The sequence below is a fragment of the Pipra filicauda genome, unplaced genomic scaffold (genome assembly GCF_003945595.2).
Source record: "Pipra filicauda isolate LSUMZ 115617 unplaced genomic scaffold, ASM394559v2 scaffold65_size3143899_pilon, whole genome shotgun sequence".
NCBI lineage: Eukaryota > Metazoa > Chordata > Aves > Passeriformes > Pipridae > Pipra > Pipra filicauda.
In genome coordinates, this window is record NW_024104820.1 from 1,974,110 (window position 1) to 1,992,624 (window position 18,515).

The following is an 18,515-nucleotide window of genomic DNA, read 5'->3' on the forward strand; positions in this document are numbered from 1 at the left end:
AATCACTTCCAGGGGCTGACTTTAGAAACCCCTGAGATTAGCTCAGTTGGTTAGAGCATGGTGTTAATAACACAAAGTTTGTGGGTTTGATCGCTGTATGGGCCATTCACTTAAGAGCCAGACTTGACAATCCTGGTGGGCCCCTTCCAACTCAGAATATTCTGTGAAACCTGTGAAACACCATAACCTTAGATCCAACAAATTCTCCCCTAAAACTGAAGATTTGGTTAGAGCTAGTTTCTCAAATTTGTCTCATTTGATTCATGATTTTCAAAAATGAACTTGCTGTATATAAGCTTTACCACTCAGACAGACACATTTAAGTTAGCAGTTAGGCACTGAAATTAAACAGAATCAGCAGATCTCCTGAAAGGCAAATGCAACATGGTAGAACTTTGGATGCTAACAACCATCACCCTTCTGATGTGATCACATCAGAGATTAAATGCCCTCCCATCCCTGTACTTCAATCCTCTTGTATTTCCCTGCAGTCCCATTTTCTCTAGGACCAGAGTTGCTTCATGCATGCTGTTATCTCACACACCTCAGAATATTCAGTGAGCAAATGTACTATGAGATATGGCTGAACAGGCAGGATTTGTAAGCAGGGTGCAATATGCATGCAGAGCTTGTTTTTCCTGAGTAGTACAGACACAGACTTTCCCAGAACAGTTGCAAATGAGAAACCTGATTTCAATTAAAAGTTTCTTCACAAGCTCATATTAAAAACTCATTTCAGCACTAAGCAGGAACTTGGCAACAACATTGGATTCTTGGAGAAAGCAACCAGACATATTTGAAAACAATTAGTCATTATGCCAGCAAGAGGGCTAAGAATGAAGTAAAAAAATTCAAATAGTGAGCAATGTATTATGGGCACAGGACTCATTAAACAATATAGAGCCATACCTACCAGGCATTTCAGAATTCCAGTGTGTAAATAAGACAGATTCACCATTAGCCCACTTGAATGTTCCCTTTTCTTCTACATCTGAAAGTCCAATCCAAAAGTATCTTTCTGTTCTCAGCCCAACCAGGCTAGTCAGATAGGCTTGCTCATACCTGTTAAAAAGAAAACAATCGTTAAATTAATTAAATTAAGTTTATTTTTAGAAGTTGTGAAAGGCTTGTTTTTTCCCAGAATTACTTATGTACCTTTTTGAAAGCATAGCTTGGATGGATTTACTTGAGCAAAGCATATAACAAAAACATTACACAGTAGATATTTTGTCAGCTTCAATACCAATATTCTGCCTTCTCTTTGGATGTCCAGTGAAGAATGTGGTATAATAACGGACTGACATGAAATTGATGGGAAAGAAGAAACCTGTCATGACTTATGTGTTATACCACTGTATTTTTTGAGTTTCTAGTACTCTTGTATTTTAACGACTTCTTGCTTCAGGCAAATCCATAACTGGAAAAGGAATCTTGGCATTAATGAAGAAAGTAGAGTAGTATGATACTAAATTATCAAACTAAGGAACACTGTAAATTAGATCCAATAATCACGCAAGAAAAGTTACATTTGGACAACAAACCTATGCAGAGGTAAAGCCTGGTGTTTAAACAAACAACTCTTAAGAAATCAAAGCAAATGAAAGTCTCTCCTTAACAAGGTGTAGTCCGAAGACCACATTAATGTCAAACCATTTTTATGGAAGCTGCAGTGCTACCTACATTTAGAGAGTTGTCATTTGTGACAGCTGGAGCTTTCACACTAGAACATACTTATTTAGACTATATAGAAACAAATAAGGGAATGCATAAAGCATCAAGTCATCTGCAAGCAAAATAAGCTCTTTCTTAACCCTTTCATTTTTCCAGTATTCCACACTCAATAATATGCACCAATTGTTCAGAAATTCAGCACATACTGAGCCCTGGTCGAATTGTGATGGATTTTCAGGTACCAGGCACTTCTATCATCATTTGGTTTCTCATTTAATTGTTAAAATTAGTTCAATTTTGAGAAGACCAGATAGTTAAAAATTATATCCTCTTGCTCATTTGAACTACCTTTTGAATGGAATTCAGAGCCATGTCTCTTCATTTAATAATCAAAATTGGATTCTGTATCCCTTACTCAAGTAAGTCACTACAATTAAGGAAGTAGAAAACATAATTCTATTTTTTCCTTGACATAACCATCTGTATCAATGCTGATTTCACAGCCATGACCTACTTTTACTATAAACTGGATTTCTGGATTTGAATATACATGCAAAAACTGTGAGAATTTCTGTATCTACAGATAGCTGTCCTCTTAAGCTAGATTTTTGTCCAGATCAGTCTTTATTTTGATATGCAGGTGATGCTAGATGTTGAATTCTCGTGTGATCCCCTCATACAAATAGTCTTTTACATACCTGTCTTCAATAGTTACTAAAAAAGCCTGATGCCTTCCACAGGTTTGATTTGCTTGAGAAAATGATACAAATGTATTTCCAATGAAGTAACAATAAAAACCATGTCTTTTCCAGCCCTGTCAAAATAAATGTGAAGTGATCACGCATGCTGCAGTGAAAGCAAAGGAAAGGGGAAAGGAAACAAAGAAATGAAACCAACAAAGTTAAAAACTGAGTCATACCACTGTTAGCTAACCACTAGACAAAGGAAAAATGGAACTGAAAAAATCAGAGTGGAAACAGTCAGGATCAAAGCTTTTTAAAATTTTGTTTCAAATAAGTTTTCACATCTAATGAATCAGTACATTCCACTCACAAAGGCATGAGAGGCGTGGCTGTGCACCTTTTGTGCTCAGTGTAGGATTATAACTAGCACACAGGCGTTGCACAATCATAAGCATAGTCTTGAAAAGCAAATTTCAGCTTGGTTTTTCAGAAAGGGAATGACACCTCAAACAAGTTTGTTTATTGTTAACTAACATTAACACTCTCTCCTAATGTTTTGTCATTCAAATGTCATTTACTCAGGAACATGCTTCCAGAAAAGGAATTTGCTGTGACCAGCCACGATTCACACAAATTTTCTTCTGATGGTTTTCAACTTCTCACTCATGAGAGACTTTTTTCTAAGAGTATGGACATAGTTCTGTAGGCAAGGATAACATCCATAAGCATTAGGAACCCTTTATCTTCTCCAACATTTGAATATTTGTAAGGATTCCAGGTACTCTTTTACAAATACTGGTAATAATTCGTCAAAGACTTCCTCTGCAACTATATAAAGCAGAATTGGGAGAAAAGGCAGTTTCTTCAAGGAAGACAAAAACTCAGTAATATTTCCTATTACATAACAAATTACAGTAGCTTTTTTAGAAATACTGAGTGTTATGTCACCAGAAGGCGAGCATTGCCAAGTAAACAATAGATCTGTTGGCAGTTCAGAAGGAGCACAAGAGATTCGTTTTACTTGGGAACTGCTAACAAATTCTCCAAAGTAGAGAGCACTGCCAGAGACCACAGTAAAGCCTTGAGAACAGTATCTAGACAAGGACACTCTTCCTGCTGTGAATAATTTTATAGAAAATTGTAGGCAGAGCTGAAGAGTAACTGCTGGTACAGGAAAACGCCTTAGGAAAGCTTGAATGCCAACCGAGGAAAAATGGTCTGGTGCAGGGACAACAGGTTGGAGATTTGGCTTAAGTTCTGGAAAACGAAAAGAAGTATCAAGAGCCAAATGACAGTCATTGACTAGGTTTAGTCATATGTATCACCTAAACCACCTGCCAAAAAAATGAGAAAGCAAACTCTTAGGATGATGACAACACAGAACCCATTTTTCCTGTTTTATCTGTCACCTAGGTGACAGTTTCTCCTCTTTATCATTCCTAGCAGCATATTCAAATCAGGCAGCTTTTTCTTCACTTACTCTCTGGCATCCCATGTCAATGATTTCCTCTCCTGAAGGACCATCTGACATGGGTTTCCTCTTACAGATGTAGCCAATTTTTTTTTCACAAGAATAGTCTGCCCAAAATCCATCCTGTACATAAGAACAGAACATCACAGTCAAGTGGCATTTACTTTTCAAAAAAGGTGCTTTATGCTTTTAAGTATTTAATTATTTTGATACCTTAAAAAAAAGCAAAAACTACATTTAAGTTCAGTTCTTAATTTCAACCTCATTTCAATTTCACTTCTGGAGCTGACTCACCACTGATTTACACCTTTTTTATTATTTACCCTTCTGAAAAGTGAACCCTTGAAGGTGACAGCAGTATACCATCTTTACAAAGACTACTGATTCAATAAGCATGCAGGAAGAAAGGGAGATACCACCTCTCTCCATAGAAATACAGCTGCAATAGAAAAAAAACCCAAACCAGAAGACTACATTCCTTAGCTAATAAAATTGCAGATGTAAAAAGTTTTTGTCAAAGTTAGAATTAACATTGTTACTCCTCATAGTAGAAACTCTCAGAAGAAAAAAATGACATTTAGTGTGAGCTGTACAAAAACCAAGAAACCTCACATCATGTTCCTAATATGTTTTACATATATTTTGATTGAACAGAGGAACTAAGGTACTGGGAGAGAAAGAGAAACCTGTGTGCAAAACACTCTCTCCCCTGTGCCTTAAAGACTCCACTTTTGTAAAGGTAAAATCATAGCAGTTGGTGGCAATTTCTTACCCCCCCCCAAATGTAAAATAATCATCATGGTAATACGGAGACACTTGTGCTACAATATGCTAAGTCCTCAAGAGCCTCAACAAACTCCACTTGTGGTAAAAACTCTCCCAAAGCTCAACACTACTGCCTACAACAACAACAACAAAGCCTTAGATGTTTAGATGGTGCTTGTGTCTGTCCTGTGCTGACTGCAAGGTAAGTCCATTGGTGGTCATCTCATCGTCTCCTACCATGTCTTTCTGTTTCATTAGGTGGTAGGCACTTCAAATAACCTCCCAAAACTCTGACCTTCTCAGACTGAGAGAAATCAGAAAAACTTTCAAAACCTTTAGCCCTCTTCAACAGAGGAGAATCTACTCTGAAGTTTGGAGTCTCTAATTGCAGCAATATCCTTTGCTGCCTTTCCATAGCTGCATCTTCAGTGGGAAATTCATGCAGTAATTTGTAGAGACTTCTTACCAGGTCTTATGAGCTGCCTTTTGCAAATGTATCTCTGTTCCCTTACTTCCTCATCAACTAAACCCAAACACTTCCTTTAAAAAGAAAGTGGTGTCATAGACAGGGGCAGGCTTTGTTCCATAAAAATAAGTGATGATTTCAGATTGCTTCAGCCAAGCATCAATTGATTGAGTCATCAATCAAAAGATATCAGGAATGGAACATATGTACTTAGGTAGAAAAACCTCAACAAAAAACAGGGAAGGTCAACTTATAGTTATGCATTGTTTGGTCAGCTGATGGCTGATTCCAAGAGATAATGACCTAATACAACTTCCATGGAATTTCTTAAGCCCAAACCTACATCATGGTTTCTGTATTCTTTTGAGTGCTGATGCAAGTGAAAGGATGACAGCTCTTCTAAAGCAGCAGAATGGAAGAGCAGGCTGCTACTTTTATTTATAGATACAGCCATAAATATATCTATTGCTGCTGGAATTAAAAGGGCCTCTGAAGTTTTGATATAAGTCTTAATATACATTCAGTGCTGCAGGACCCCAAGATCCTTCAATAGTGACTGGTACTGTGTTAGGTGAAGGAAGAGAAGGCTTGGTCTAACAGAGGATTGAGTCCTCCCTTCCCAAAGTCAAGGCCCAGCATCCTGAGCCTGTATTTTCAGGTGGTTGTTGATCATAATATTAAGCATGTCAGCCTGCCATCAAAAACTCTGCTTCTGAGCAATGGTCCTGGGTTATCTGGCTGCACTGAATGCTGCACTTTTAGCACGGCACATGGGATATGACCAGTAAGCCCAAATTTTAACACTTTGAGACCCTGATCATTGAATTAATTGATTAATTAATGCCTCTAACTTTCTCTCATACTTTCTGTACCAGTACTTTCATGTATAATATCATAAACCCTAAAGTTCACACCAACAGTTGAAGGTAGCTAAAGGGCACAGGATGGCAGATGAGACAAAGCCTCAAGTAGGTACTCCTAGCTACTCACTGCCCACATGTACCAAGGCCAGCTACTTTTCAAACCTCCCATGCCTGAGCAAGTTCTCCAGCCTTGACGAGTATAAAAGTCCCTGGAGCAACTGCCATTTACAAGCTTAGTTCACTGACCCTCATATTTGAGCACTCAGCTTCTTTCCATAGTGTGATCCTCCTCTTTCCATAGTGTGACCCTGTCACACTTTCCATAGTATGACAAAACATTTACTACATTCTCAACCACCACTGGCATAGCACAAACAACAGAGCACAAAAATCCTCACACCCTGAAAAGACTGTTAGTTCAATTACCATGTGCACCATGGTCTGGTTGTCATGGAAAAAATATACATTTATGCTCTTCTTGCCAGAGCACCCCCACTAATACAATGGAGAAGAATTGTTAATAGATTCTAATTTTATTCATGCTTCTGACCAGTACAAAATTTTTTACTAAAATATGTATCAAATTCTAGAGTTCGAGACATCAGAGTGCACATGAAGTTACTTCTCCCTGCTAAATTCATATAGTAATAAAACTGTAGATCTGAACTTTGGCCCAGTCAGAGAACACCTCCACAAATACGGATAGCTCTGCTCAATTTTGGGAGATCAATATGCTCTACCCTACACAGGCTTGCTTCTTCCATGGATACTACTGCGGTTTTGCCCTCCCAAGGTTGCTGTTCTAGTACTCTTCCTCATTCCTTTCTGGAACTGATGGTGTGGTCCCTTTTTCTTCTAGTCCTGTATCTGTTACCTCTTCTATGTCCCCTGCAACTTCCTCTTGTCTTCAATTTATATGTGCACTCACCAAAAGTGTAGCAAGAGAACAGCTGTCAAGTTTTAATTTTTCGAAATAAGAAAATACCTTTGGTATGAGTATATACTTTTTTCCCTCCTGATAAAATAGGCAAAGCTGAATGAGGTGTTAAGTTCAATATTTTTAATTATCACAAAAAGGAAAAATGCCATTTTGTAACATCAGACAGACTGACTTTTATACCATGTATTATCTCAGTTTCTGTAATGTCCCTAGGTCATCGATCATTCACAGATAGAGTCACTCAGGAAAAGCCTTCACTAATGCCACTGCTAACTACTCTTCTCACAGTTCTTTACATCCAGTGCAGGTACAAGTGTAACAACTAAACCACCTAGATCCAAGATTTATAACTTTGCCTAAAAAGAAATTAAACAAGGGTTTCTGTGTTCTAAAGACAGTTTTTTTAGCATCAACAATGTTAGTGCCATTTTTTAAGGTAAATCCCATATTCAGCCAAAGCAGAAAAAATCCATACATATCCAAAATGCCTTTGTAGCTTCCTGAAGAAAATCATTTACATGTTCATGTACTTCACAGTGTAATTAAAAGTTTCTTTAAAAAGCCCACATGCACAAATTGAAATCCAAAAATAGGGATCTTGGGGGAATTTGCCACCACCTGCCTGCTTCTCACAGAAGGCAATGAAATTTTCTGTCAACCTTGAACAGGGATCCTTTTTTGAAAAAGTAATACCTTTAAGACTCTAAAATAGCTGCTTCAAGCAGTAATATCCCTATTTTTGTACACTTGCATAAGAAAAAGCCCAGATGATAAATGAAACTATAAGCCAATTAGGCAAATAACTCTACGACTTTACCTTTCCCTTCATAACAACACAGTCCTCTTGCCTCTTGTTTGCATGAGTGGGTTCTCCATGAAGCCACTTGGTGTAGGTGACAGGTGTCCCATCACTCCATTCAAAGTACATCTGAACCTTGAGGTCATTCAACCCAATCCACAGCTCATCAGCTGGTTCTAAAACATACAATTAACAAGGCTGATGACAGTTCTTCTTTATGATATGAACTTTCACCTTCATGGAAGAGAAAATAATGTATTCTCAGGAAGTTTAAAAGGCAGTCACAGGAATTTAAGGCTCTTAGTTTCATCAAGATGTCAAACTGTTCCTCATATACTTACTCCAGTCACCAGCAAAGACCACTCTCCAGAATGGCAGTACAATAACAATGTTTAACTTTGCATAAAACAGCCAAAATACTCTCTTTGTTGAATTATACTGCAACAAAACTAGGTTAATTTTTTTTCCAACTCAAAAATCTTGTAACAAGATATGAATAAACACCTAAATAAAATTTTACCTCCCTTTTTCCTCCTGCTTCTAGTGTAGTGGAGAAAGAAGTGTCCTATTTTCTAATACTCAGACACCCAGCATTGTCTTTTAGAGCTGACAATCAGAGTACTTGCAAATATTCCCATTACGTGTTCCTATATCTTATCTCATTTCAGAGCAAAATGAAATTCATGTAGTTGTTGCACTTTTTTCACTTTACAGTTAAAGGAGTTAGCTGCTGGTTTTTGTCTGGAAGGAAAGTGCGGGACTGATCAAGAATGTTATTTCACAACAGCTGTTTCTTAGAGGTTTATTTGTCTGTGTTTAAAATCCTCCTCTCTGACACATTGCTACTGTAATGTTCATACCTAGTTTTGTTCTGAATAAACTATTTGAATAAGGAGGATTAAAAATCGGACATTTATAATTAGTCTGAACTCCATCATCATCAAAGGGTATTCCTCTCTAGAAAAGATTTTATTCAGCGCAATTGGCACTTTTTAAAATATCATTTTATTATTTATTTTTAGTCTGTTATCCAGTTTACACTAAAGGCAGCAGCTGTTTCCTTTTTTTCACAGCACTATGACTCAGACCACACTGAACAACTACATGCACAGTCCTTTCCTTAGATAGCAGTCTTTCCAAGAAAAATATTAATTACTTGGTATTATAAGTATTTTTCATAAAGGATATGGAGACTACTTCTTAAGAGTTTTTTCCTTTGCTTATGACCTTGCATTTCTACAACTCATCTACAGCACTTGGAGTTTTTTCCTATTCAGTTTGTTATCAAAGTTCTTGCATACATCTTCCTCTAATGCACTCTATCCAGACTGACCACAATCAACCTGACAATGAAATCAGCCATGGAAATTAAAAACAGAAGCCCACCCAAAAGTCATCGGTTGCAGGAGCAGGTCTCTCAATGGAACTGCAACCACTTCTTTTCTGTTGCTGCTGTCCCTAGCAACAGAAGTGCAGTAAAAAAGGTAAAAGTCATTGTCCCCAAGGCAATCCTTTCTGATTAACACATTTCAGATTGAGGTTTCCTTAGATACCCCCATAACCTAAAACTGTCCTTTGATTTCTCCCATCTGCTAGTTCTGGAACATGAAGACTTCCCATTTTGATGAACCAAGCTGCTGCAAAGATCACCCTCCCACCTTGTCACTTTAAGGACAGAGTCAACTCTCTCTCCCTTGCCTCTCCTGTCTTTATTATATCTAAGTATGATCAACCCTCATAGCTCATCCATAATGTTCTTGCCATCTATCCTGCAGTAAGGAACACTCAGATTCACAGGACATCAGGCTCCATTTTCAAACAGGCCCCTTTGCCTCTTCCTCCAGACCGCTCTTCATGTTCAGAAGTCCCCCAAAATTACATCTTAGTACCCCCCTTTAAACTCTCCTCTGCTAACACAATTGAAAATTGTTCCAATTCCACTGTCCATCATGATCTCAGTCCCTCCTTGGCTACTGCCATCCAAGCTCTCTAATTTATTTTTTGTTTAGTTATCTCTTAAAATCTTTCTGTCTGTATTTATTGAGCACTTAGCACAGCAGAGGCCTCATCAATGCCCAGAACTCCTACTGTGGTGGGCTCACACCAGGTAATACAAACAATAAACAGCATTCTTTAACGAAATAAGTACATCAAAGTCATCTGAATAAGTCATGCAAATCTGTGGTGTCTTTTCCTACAAAGCACTAGAAGAACTGCTGGTTTTTTGCAATCATCTCTACAGTTGGCTGACTAAACACCGAGATTCTTTTTTTCCAGCCATTTGTAAAGCTGCTTCCCATTCTCAGTCATGCACTTTGCCACATTGTGCCATATCACATGCTGGACTTCCGTGTAAACATCCAGAATGCACTTCTTTATTCTTCATGTTCCTCTCTGAAGTTCTCCTTTGTGGGTGATGACAACAAAAGCTCAGCTACCATGACAATACTCATCTCATTGTACCCGTTCTTCCTTTGTTTTATGATGGGACTGTGAACTGTTTGGCACAAAGATAGACTTCTGTTCTTTCTGTACAGCACTTATTGCAGCAGAGTTCTGAGGCAGACAAGATTTTCCGGGCACTGCAATATGTGGTGTTCTCCTCTCAGTGGTGAACAAGGGTAATCTCATACAGTCATAAACTACTGTAAAAGGCTTCTTTAGTCGTTCCAGTTTTACTCCTCTGAAAAGAATGCTTTCAAAATAGTCCGTTGCAGCTAGTGTGCCATATGTCAGAAGCCTGGTTTCCTTCAGGACTATTTGCCTTTCAGAAACACTTACTTCTACAAAATCAGTGCAGCATAGTCAGTTCAGGAAAGGTCTTTGTAGAAGGCATTAAACTATGAAATAACCTACTACCAAGATGTAATGTGAAAATACAACTAACTTCTTTCAAATGTCCTAATGTCTCATCAAGAGGCCTCACCTTTCCTAATAATTTCTTTTGAAAGAAAGTTTCATGTTGTTTATGAAAGAACAACAAAGCACTCTTTCAGGAATATGAGGATAAGCACAAGTTGCCATGGAGTTGGCTAGGATACAAAGGTAAAGCATATCAGCTATTTTATGATTGTCACTCCAAGACTGCTGTCACACTGGAGCTCAAAGCAGATTGCTGCACCTTCAGTGAAGGATAAATTAAGTCACTTTTACCTGGCACTAAAAGCATACATAGGATCAGTTGTTGCAGAGAAGCATACAAAGGCATGAACGTGCTCCTCCCATCAAAAAGCAATAACTGACCCTACATGCAAAAGCAGGTTCATGTGAAGCAATAGCAACCATTAAACTGCCTCAGTGTCAGCATGGTTGCATTTTCCCTAATGAACACATGGTATCTGCAGTCTAACTTGCCTTGCAACAGCTCAAATGTGTGCTCAGAAAGCAAGCACCTAAGTACTATATTTAATGTGGGGCACATCTGAAAACATGTGCTGGGACACACAGCTTCCTTTCTCAGAAGAAACACAAGCAGTGTGACTTGAAAACTAAGGACATGGCAGTGCTGGTAATAGGACCCTCTTCTTCCCAAACTGTCTTTGACCGGGAGACTTTGCTTCCCCTCATTTATTTTTGCAGATCAATAGTAAAAATCCTTTCAGCTTCTGAAAAAGTTGAAATTTTTTTTAATCTGTACAAAGAGAGGCAGAACCAGGCACTAAGAAATAGGCATTTGGGGATTATGCAGCTCACATCATTGACCACAGCTTTTCTGTGATGGTAAAGTCTGTTTGGGTTTTGTGCACTTATTGTTTGTTTTTTCTCACAATGATTTTTTTAAACTTAACTCCTTCTGCACCCTGTGATCAGGACAATTTTTTTTTTTTGAACAGTCACTTAATTTTAATAACAGGCAAGACATATTCAAAACACTTTCTTTACTTAGTATAAATATATATATATATATTTATGTGTTTGTTTGTGTGTGTGTATTTTATTATGAAAAAATACTCACGGTACCCAAGCTGAGAAATAACAAAGCTGTATTCTTCAACATTATGGATGCTCGCCAGATCTCCATCCTCTTTCCTGCAAGATGTTAAGGCATCTTTCCATATTTTGGGGTCCCTATGAATTATGTAACAGTTACCAGCATATGACATCCATTGATCAGGACACCTAATAGGCACATTAGTCTCTGAAAAGAAAAATTGCCATGAAGGATTTCAGAATTCTATTCTTAACGCAAGACTAAACATCATGTAAGGAAATATTTAACAAAAAATATTTATCATATATTTTCTTCATGAACAACAGCAGAGACAACAAATATGTGCAGGGATAATAATCTGCATGAATAATTAAAAGTTGAAACTCCCAGATTGTTTTTAAAGAATGTTACAGTTGCAAACAAGTGCTTGTAACTTGCAAAAAGATAGTTAGAACAGTTTTGACTTCTATATGCATGCATATATACATACTAAAATGTAAGGTCTGAAGAGCAGTGCTTTATAATTTTTCTACACTCATGTCACCATCTCTCTTCAACCTCTGTGCTGTAAGCTATCTGTTAAGAACCTGGGTTTACAATGCATATTTTTGAGGGCAATTTTTCCCCCCCCAAACTAATGCATTTTAACGATTAGCCCTATTTGCTAGACTAGGAAACAAGACATAACTAATTCTACAGAATCCCAAGATCACCCAAATAAGAATACTACTTTTAGAAATCTTTTACAGAAGCTTCATTGAGAAAATTATACTGTCAAAGTAAATTATTTATGCTTAAAATTTGCTTTTAGAAGTTCAGCAGAACAGCACTAGAGTATTGCCAACAAGCACATGCTGTTCGGCAAACAATTCAGCCTTGGGAGGAGTGCCACCAGAATATATAATAAACAGAGTATTGCTGTTGTAGAAACAAATTCTGAATCTTGCATCTCTTTATTTATAATCAGCAGATGGGTTTAGCAAACACTAATATATAGAGTAGAACAAGGACAGCAGATTTTCAAAAATTCTGCTGCCCAAAAAGTTATGTCAGAAGAAGCAATATGTTTGTGCATAATAGGGGGGTTATGTTCTGTAGAAATATTTAAACAGGCATCCAAAGTCATGACCAGTCAGGCCTAGGTTACATATCCTGTTCCAACTGGAACATGATGATGATTAATAGATACTTAGTGTCACAACACACATTTCTAATAGAAACTCTGTCTGCTGTTTCACACCTGCCTCTAAAAAAATGATAGTATGTTCTCACAAAGTTTAAGTAAAACCAAACTTTTTGTCCCCCAGGACAAGGGGCTCAGAGCTCTAGTCAGAGCCCTCAATTCTGCCAAAAGAGAGAAGGAACTGAAACAGTGAGCGAGGGTACCCCAGAAAAAAGAACTGGATGTACATGGTGATGTTGGGAGAAACAAGAGAGCACAGAGGTGGCAAATGCTGTTGTAGAGGTTAGTCTACCTAATTAGGTTAGCTGCCTAATTTGTCCTGTGCCTGGTGTCAGCTCTGAGTATAAGCATTTTATAGTGCTTCGCTATAAGTCAGAGAATATGCACCTCCAACACACTCAGCACACCCTTCTGCAAACTGCAAACACTGGATAGAACAAAAATCAGTGCTTCAGACGTGGCTACAGAGAGTCACAGAGGTATTTATTCCTCAGGGATTCCAGAGTGTCTCTTTTTCAAGTCAGTGGAGACTCCAAGAGTATTCCTGTAAACACTAAAGCAGCTATGGAAGGGCAGGAAAAAGCTTTCTCTTGTAGACCCAGTAACACCAGGGAATTGGTTGCAGGCCACAAAACAAGAGAAGCAGTTGATGGTCTTGTTTCTTTGGTGCAAGTCTTATTGAATTACATTGCTGGGGATTTCTTAGTAAGAGAAACTCTTCAGTTCTTCATTTCCACTACTCAGCAAAAATTAACTTTGTTCTTCCCTATTCTACTTTTAAAGAAAATACATGACATCTCAAAGTCATACAGTCTACTTTTTCATCCTAATGCAAACCCATTTGACTTAAGTAAAAGAAGGAATGCAAACTACAACAAATAAGATGTAACAAATTAAATCACATTAATGTGTAAAAAATATTATTCCAAATGTCAAGCTGATGAATTTACTGGTCCATAAGTGTAGAATGGTTATTCCTCAAACAGAGAGCAAATACTTTTGTAAATTACAAGCTCGACTTTCTGAGGTTTGAAAATCTCAGTGATTGACCTGAGTGACTAAAAGGGTGAAAGCACTAGCTGAAGTTTGTCTCATGATTCAAACATTCAAACTTCTTTCTCAGACCCATCCTCTGTGGTCTGATAAGAGAGAGCTCACACAGGAGTCACAAAACTAACAGTAAGAGAATTTATTTCCACTAATTGAATGTTTAATTAAACATTTGGAAACAATATTTTAAGATCAGTACACCTTGTTGTCTTGGAAGGAAATCTATTTTGGCAGTCACTTGATGGAAGTAGACAGACATAAAGCCTTTCCTTAGAAAATAAAGTTTAAAAATAAGCACATTTTGCAGTTGAAATTACCATTTAATACTATTAATACTATTATTAGTTCCTATCAATCTATTTTGCGGTGTTACAGGGCAAATGCTCTGTAGCCCTAAGACTCTATATCACTTTGATGTATAAAATGATGTGGCCCCCTGCTGGAAAAAAACACTTTTGCTGCAAAGAAAAAAAAAAGCCCTGAAGATGTTCACTTTGTGAAAATACTTCTATAATGAAAAAAAATGTTCTGTAAAAATTTTTCTTGACTTTTTTTAACATAAGCAAAATTATATTCTGTTGTAAGGTGTTTCTCTGTCCCACAGACCTCATATTGTAACTTCTGGTAGACTCAATTGTAACTTCTAGGGTTAAAATTTTAAAAGATTGCTTCTGTGTTTATTGTCAAGTGAATAACTAAGCATGTGTGAATCTGCAATTAATTCATTTCCTGACTCAGGAGTCCTAGTCAGGAAAATATAATCTGACATGGGTTTTCCTTTATGCTTTTAGAAACTAAGGGCACTTAACATCTTGCATGATCCCATGCTTACTCCTTTTATGACTTCTCCCCATGGGACATTCTGGAAAATATTTTATGAAGTGAACGACTGCCAGTGGTTAATCTGTCACCATGTTTACTCAGCAATTTCTGTTCAACTGAACATTTCTGTCTCTTCCTCTAAATTACTGGTAAACTGTAGGGCAGAGATGGGGGGAGAATCAAAAGCCAGTGTAAAAGAAAGTAATGGCCATTAGACCCCCTCCAAAACTAAATTTATATCTAAATAATATAACAGCCAGTATTGAATTGATAGTATATTTATAGGCATCAGTGTTTAAGAACTGATGTATGAAACCTGAAAAGACAAGCAGTAGCGAATTGAATGACCTAATATAACCTATATAAATTGAACTATTTGAGTATCACCTTTATACAAATACTATACTGAACTTTACACCTTAATTTCAAAAATAATAAATATGCATTGAAGTCTTTCTCAGTTAAGGCAAAAAATATGCTTAATTTCAATACTGAAGTATTAATTTAATTAAATATTAAATAGTTATTTCAATATTTAATTAACAAGACACTAGCTCAATCTTGTTGGTTTTTCTCTTAGCAATAAAGCAAAACAAATTAGGCCAAATCCTCTTTCCTAATTGTTTTTGACTGGACTGATTCTATATTGGCAAAAGCAGGAAAAATGTTAAAAAACCCTAACTCTTTATTAAGCCAAATGTCAAATACTGATTTTGCAAAACATCTGTTTTGCCAGTAATTATGTATATTAATAAATGAACTGGAAATCTAAGAGCAGTTTAGCTTTCTGCTTCTAAAACCTATGCAAAATAATATCAGCGGATTTAAGAGAGACAGGTATGTCCTAGAAAAAGAAAGAAACTTGTAAAGAGCAGAAAGAAGGAGTGATGAAACAAAAAATAAGATACAAGGTGTCTATAGTACACAAAGAGAAAATAAGGAAACAGGTATAAATAAATCTTATCCCTGTTCTGTCTTTCTTATGTACATTAGGCATGTGTCAGAATTACATTTCTTCTGAAAAACTGTCTGTACATAAACCATTTAAATAATTTCATAAAGAATTTTAAAAAATTTATGTGTGTAAATAAATATTTCTATATAAATGTTTCTCTCTATCTCTATTTATAAGATACATAAATATATTAAAAACATCTAACTCTCAAAAGAATTTTAAAGAATTCCTCTAGTCCACTACTGGCTTGCACTGACAAACTTACTCACTTTCATAAATAGTAAAAATTAGAGGAAGAAGAAATGGATTTGTTTCATTGTGTACATTTGGCTTCAGATAATTTCACTGCTTTTAAAACTGTTATTTTTTTTTTAAGTATACACAAAGCCTGACAGTTCTGCTTCATTTTGGAAAAGAGAATTACACAATTTTGCAATTTAGAACTCAAGACTTCTGAAGAAAGATTATTACCCAGGAAATAGGGAGGTCACAGTGAAAAGAAAGTACAGGCTGTTCACTTTTACAGAAAATTTTGATCAAACCACAGTCCACAGAGTCCTTTGCTTAGTTTACCACATGCAATAACACCTATTCAGATTATGGATAAAAAACACTGGTCATTAATTATTTGTTGATGGTTTATTATCAAACCTACCTTTAGGAATAATGAAAGACTCTAAAGTAGCATTTCCTCGTTTACAAATATAGCCAAGTTTCCTATCACATTCCCAGTTCTCCCACTTAGCACCTTTACCAGGATTTAATGCACCACAGATTCTTCCAGGTTCTAGAGAAGGATGGCCTTAAAAAAAAAAAAAAAAACCAACACAAATCTCAATAACAACAACAAAGTATAAGCAAAACACATTACCCTCCCAAATCTCGCATTAATTCTGGTCCATGCTTTAAGTGAAAGATACATTAACATACAGGCAATTGTGATTCTCCACAGTCCTTTAGACTGAAGGGGGAAGCTCATTCCCTTAAGAGATTTTTGCAGAGCAACCACAAGCTGCAAATTCACATTTTAACAGCCTCTTCACATGTCCAAAGCCTTGATGGAAGGTATTACAGTGCATGGATTTATTTTCTTTGGGTCTTTTTCCATTTCTAAATGGAGAATGCCTAAACTCCAGAGGACAGTCTTTAGGTGAAAAAACTGCTCAGTAAGCTAGTCATATTATGCACTTGGTATAAGAAAAATAGTAAGTAATTTCTTTGCTAATGTGAACTTCTTGTCCACTTGTCTAAACAATTTGACAATGGCAGGAGATTTGGATATTTTCAGTTGAAGATTAGCATTAGCACTAACACAAACATCTCAAAGAAAAGTAGAACCAGTAGAACAGAATAAATTTCTGCAATAAATCAGATAAACTTTTCAAGATCTGACCTAATATTTTAAATGTAACGTGTTTTTTCTTTAATTTCTGAACACTTGCTGCTATACTACATAAAAAAAGGTCAGAACGACTCAGAAATAAACACACTAAAACAATATTTTTAGTGTGGAAGATTGTTCACTGAAAATTGCATTATATCATTATAATTTCATTACCTTAGATTACAGTTAGTCTTATATTTGCAGTCATGTTATATCTTCTTCCCATAGGAGAAAAAGATATGCTTACTTCCAAAATACAAATTTAAATTGTTTTCATGCACAAAAGAAGTTCATCTGTTGGCATGGTAGCTCTCCCAGATTTCTAAGCAGAATAATTTTAATTTAAACATTGATTACATTTCCCGTTTTTTTCTGCTATTTATTTAGGGCTAGCGAGATGGAAAAATATGAAGTTTCCATACATTACATTAAAATATGCTAGTGAAAAAACCGCCAGTTCTTGAACATCCAGCGTAACAGGATGAGACAGAGGTAGGCTATATAGACCAATGTAAATTCATGAAGGAGATAGCAGAAATATAAAATAGGATATATGAATATAAGAGTAGAGTATTATCTAAGAATTAAATTAGGGAACATAAAAAGTTAAAGACAAATTGAGTCCATTTTTGCTACACCAAAACCCAGCTGATTCTTTACAGGACAGCTGAGAGTCTGCAGTTTTAACAGCCATGAACAGCTCCCCTTGCTGCTTCAGCTCCATCTCACAGTCGGTTGTCCCCCACTCCTCATTACGCACAGATGCTTATCAGTGCATTTAGATGACAGACCTACAAATACCTCCACAGCAACTTGCAGTTCAGCCCAACTGTTTGCCGTGTGTGCTTACTCCAGTGGAGAGCTATTTATAAAGCAGCTGAATTCACTCCTCAAAGCTTACCTACTCAGGAAGTTTGTCCACCTAAAATGTGCTTTTGGCCTTTCCTACGCAAGGAAGGCACCGGGTGATACAGTGGAGTGTTACTGATAGTTAAATACATGTGATGAAGATAAAGAGCATTTACACTGCATAACTTCAGACTTCTGCTTTTAATCAGTCTCCAAAAGCTTCCTGAATAGCCAGTGCAAAGGGACATGGCAAGAGTCCTCCGAAAAGACACCTTAACACAGACACTCTGAACATCAAACCAGAGATACAGTTCTTTTTCATTGTGTGAGCAGATGCTAAAGCTCATCTGAACTCTGTAATAATGGCATCAGAATTCAGCATTGCAGCTACAGGTCTGAAGTACCTTGCCTTCCTTCAAATCAGACTCATCTAACATGTTCGTTTTGATATGTGTTAATGCTGGGGGTAGGTTAATCCCAAATGAAAATGAAAATCTATTCTTTAAGCAAATAACCAAAACAAATTGGAAAAGAATTTAAAGAAAACCAACCAACCAAACAAAAACCAACACTGGTCAGTCTAGTCTCATGAATGAAGACATCTTTAGCATCAGATTTATTCAGTATTTGTATAGAAATACAGTAAATTAAGAAGATATACAAATGAAGTGTCAATAGGTGAC

General features: G+C 36.7%; 1 protein-coding gene across 1 annotated transcript in view; it reads right to left on the reverse strand.

Moving 5' to 3' along the window:
- LOC113987637 (macrophage mannose receptor 1-like) overlaps positions 1 to 18,515 on the reverse strand; it is a 56,223-nt gene that overhangs the window by 24,791 nt on the left and 12,917 nt on the right. The window contains exons 6-11 of the mRNA XM_027720576.2: positions 16,255 to 16,401; positions 11,614 to 11,796; positions 7,677 to 7,834; positions 3,835 to 3,948; positions 2,370 to 2,485; positions 914 to 1,062 (exon numbers count right to left, since the gene is read on the reverse strand). Coding sequence (XP_027576377.1) covers positions 914 to 1,062; positions 2,370 to 2,485; positions 3,835 to 3,948; positions 7,677 to 7,834; positions 11,614 to 11,796; positions 16,255 to 16,401 — 867 coding nt within the window. The remainder of the gene's footprint in view (positions 1 to 913; positions 1,063 to 2,369; positions 2,486 to 3,834; positions 3,949 to 7,676; positions 7,835 to 11,613; positions 11,797 to 16,254; positions 16,402 to 18,515) is intronic.